Below are 1,422 nucleotides of genomic sequence, written 5' to 3' on the forward strand. Positions count from 1 at the left end.
AGAGAACACATATTGATTGCAATTTCAAATCAATCAAGACAACAAAAGGATAAAACACTTTCCATGAGCAAATTGACTAATATCAACGTTGAATATTCAACACTACACAAAGATACCAAAAGAACAACAAAAAAAAGTTTTATTCCACTCATGTGGTCTTGATCTTAACTTGAATTTCAGAGACATGTAAACGCTGCCGGAAATTACCCTGGAGTCTAAAAATTCTACTAAAATTAACACACCTAGAAGCCTTATTATACTGGTTTATAGATGCACCTCTAGAAATTACATAGTCCATTACCGTTTTCCACTACTCTAACTTCAAGTGGTCCAATTGAATTATCTGCAACTCGGCACTGTCGATAAACCAAGTTCAAACATTCTTCCATAGCCAAACAACATTGGTTCAAAACCTCGTGGCTCGGCGAATTGGTTGGGTCTTTAATAAGTAATTCGCAGTAAATAGCATAATGTCCTGGAATGGTTTTTAGTGTCAGCATAACTAATGTACTCGACCAAATAGTACATGCACAAAATTGCAGCAGCTCTATCAACCGTGTTTTGCAACTAGTGTCCGAATCAATGCTCAATAGCATATTTTCTCTTCTTATGAATTTAAACTGAGGGGCAGAGTTGTGAAACCCTGTGACCTGGAGTACGTCACCGACACTGTAACGACATATACCAGGATAGGTTGTGATCATGAGCTCGTATTTTTTCCCACTTCCACGTTTGCTAGGTCCACGAGACGGGGTGGTGAATCCTGAGGGATAAATTCAAAGTAGCACATAGTGTAAATTACTGATGGCTTGCACATTGGGTTCAAATTGAGTCCAAAGTAACACTTGTTATCGCATATAAATCACATCCACAATAAGTAGTATTAGAAATATGAAGAAAATAATAAGGCTATAACATGTTATAGCGTATATAAAGTAATTACATACCTGTCACAATCACAACCAAGTACTTTGTATTTGGCCAAATTCTAGTAATAATCCCTTCCCATTTCTGGTTTTCGCATTCCTTGACAATGAAACTCCACGAGTTCATGATTTGGTTTGAGTATTTTGGAGATGAAGTCCCTAATTGAAGGGTCAGAAACTCTGCGATATCTTTAGCAAGTTATTGCCAATTGAGTTGAAAAAAATGAATAGCTCGAAGTAGACCACAAAGCATTTGTGTGTACATGCTCTGCGAGAACAGCCTCGTTGGGGCTAGTATACACATAATATACATGTTTACTATTCCAAAACGGATTAGCTAATTTGAAAGATTATATACATGATATTTTCTTTTCTTTAAAAGTAATTTTTAAATCAAACCTAGTGAGGAACTCAAAGATGGGATGAGATGAGAAAATTGGAGAACTCACCACCACCCCGCCAGCCCTCGAGGCACTGTGCCCTAAGGCCCCCTCCC

General features: G+C 37.6%; 1 protein-coding gene across 1 annotated transcript; it reads right to left on the reverse strand.

Moving 5' to 3' along the window:
* Positions 1-201: 201 nt before the first annotated feature.
* Positions 202-1,374, reverse strand: LOC107058985 (indole-3-acetic acid-amido synthetase GH3.3-like). Its single transcript, XM_015305296.1, has 2 exons — positions 948-1,374; positions 202-763 (listed from the first exon to the last, which is right to left on the reverse strand). The coding sequence occupies exons 1-2, from the start codon at positions 1,051-1,053 to the stop codon at positions 279-281; spliced, it is 591 nt and encodes a 196-aa protein (XP_015160782.1). The 5' UTR covers positions 1,054-1,374; the 3' UTR covers positions 202-278.
* Between the last annotated feature and the right edge of the window lie 48 nt (positions 1,375-1,422).

Source organism: Solanum tuberosum, unplaced genomic scaffold, assembly GCF_000226075.1.
Source record: "Solanum tuberosum cultivar DM 1-3 516 R44 unplaced genomic scaffold, SolTub_3.0 scf00735, whole genome shotgun sequence".
NCBI classification, from domain to species: Eukaryota; Viridiplantae; Streptophyta; class Magnoliopsida; order Solanales; family Solanaceae; genus Solanum; species Solanum tuberosum.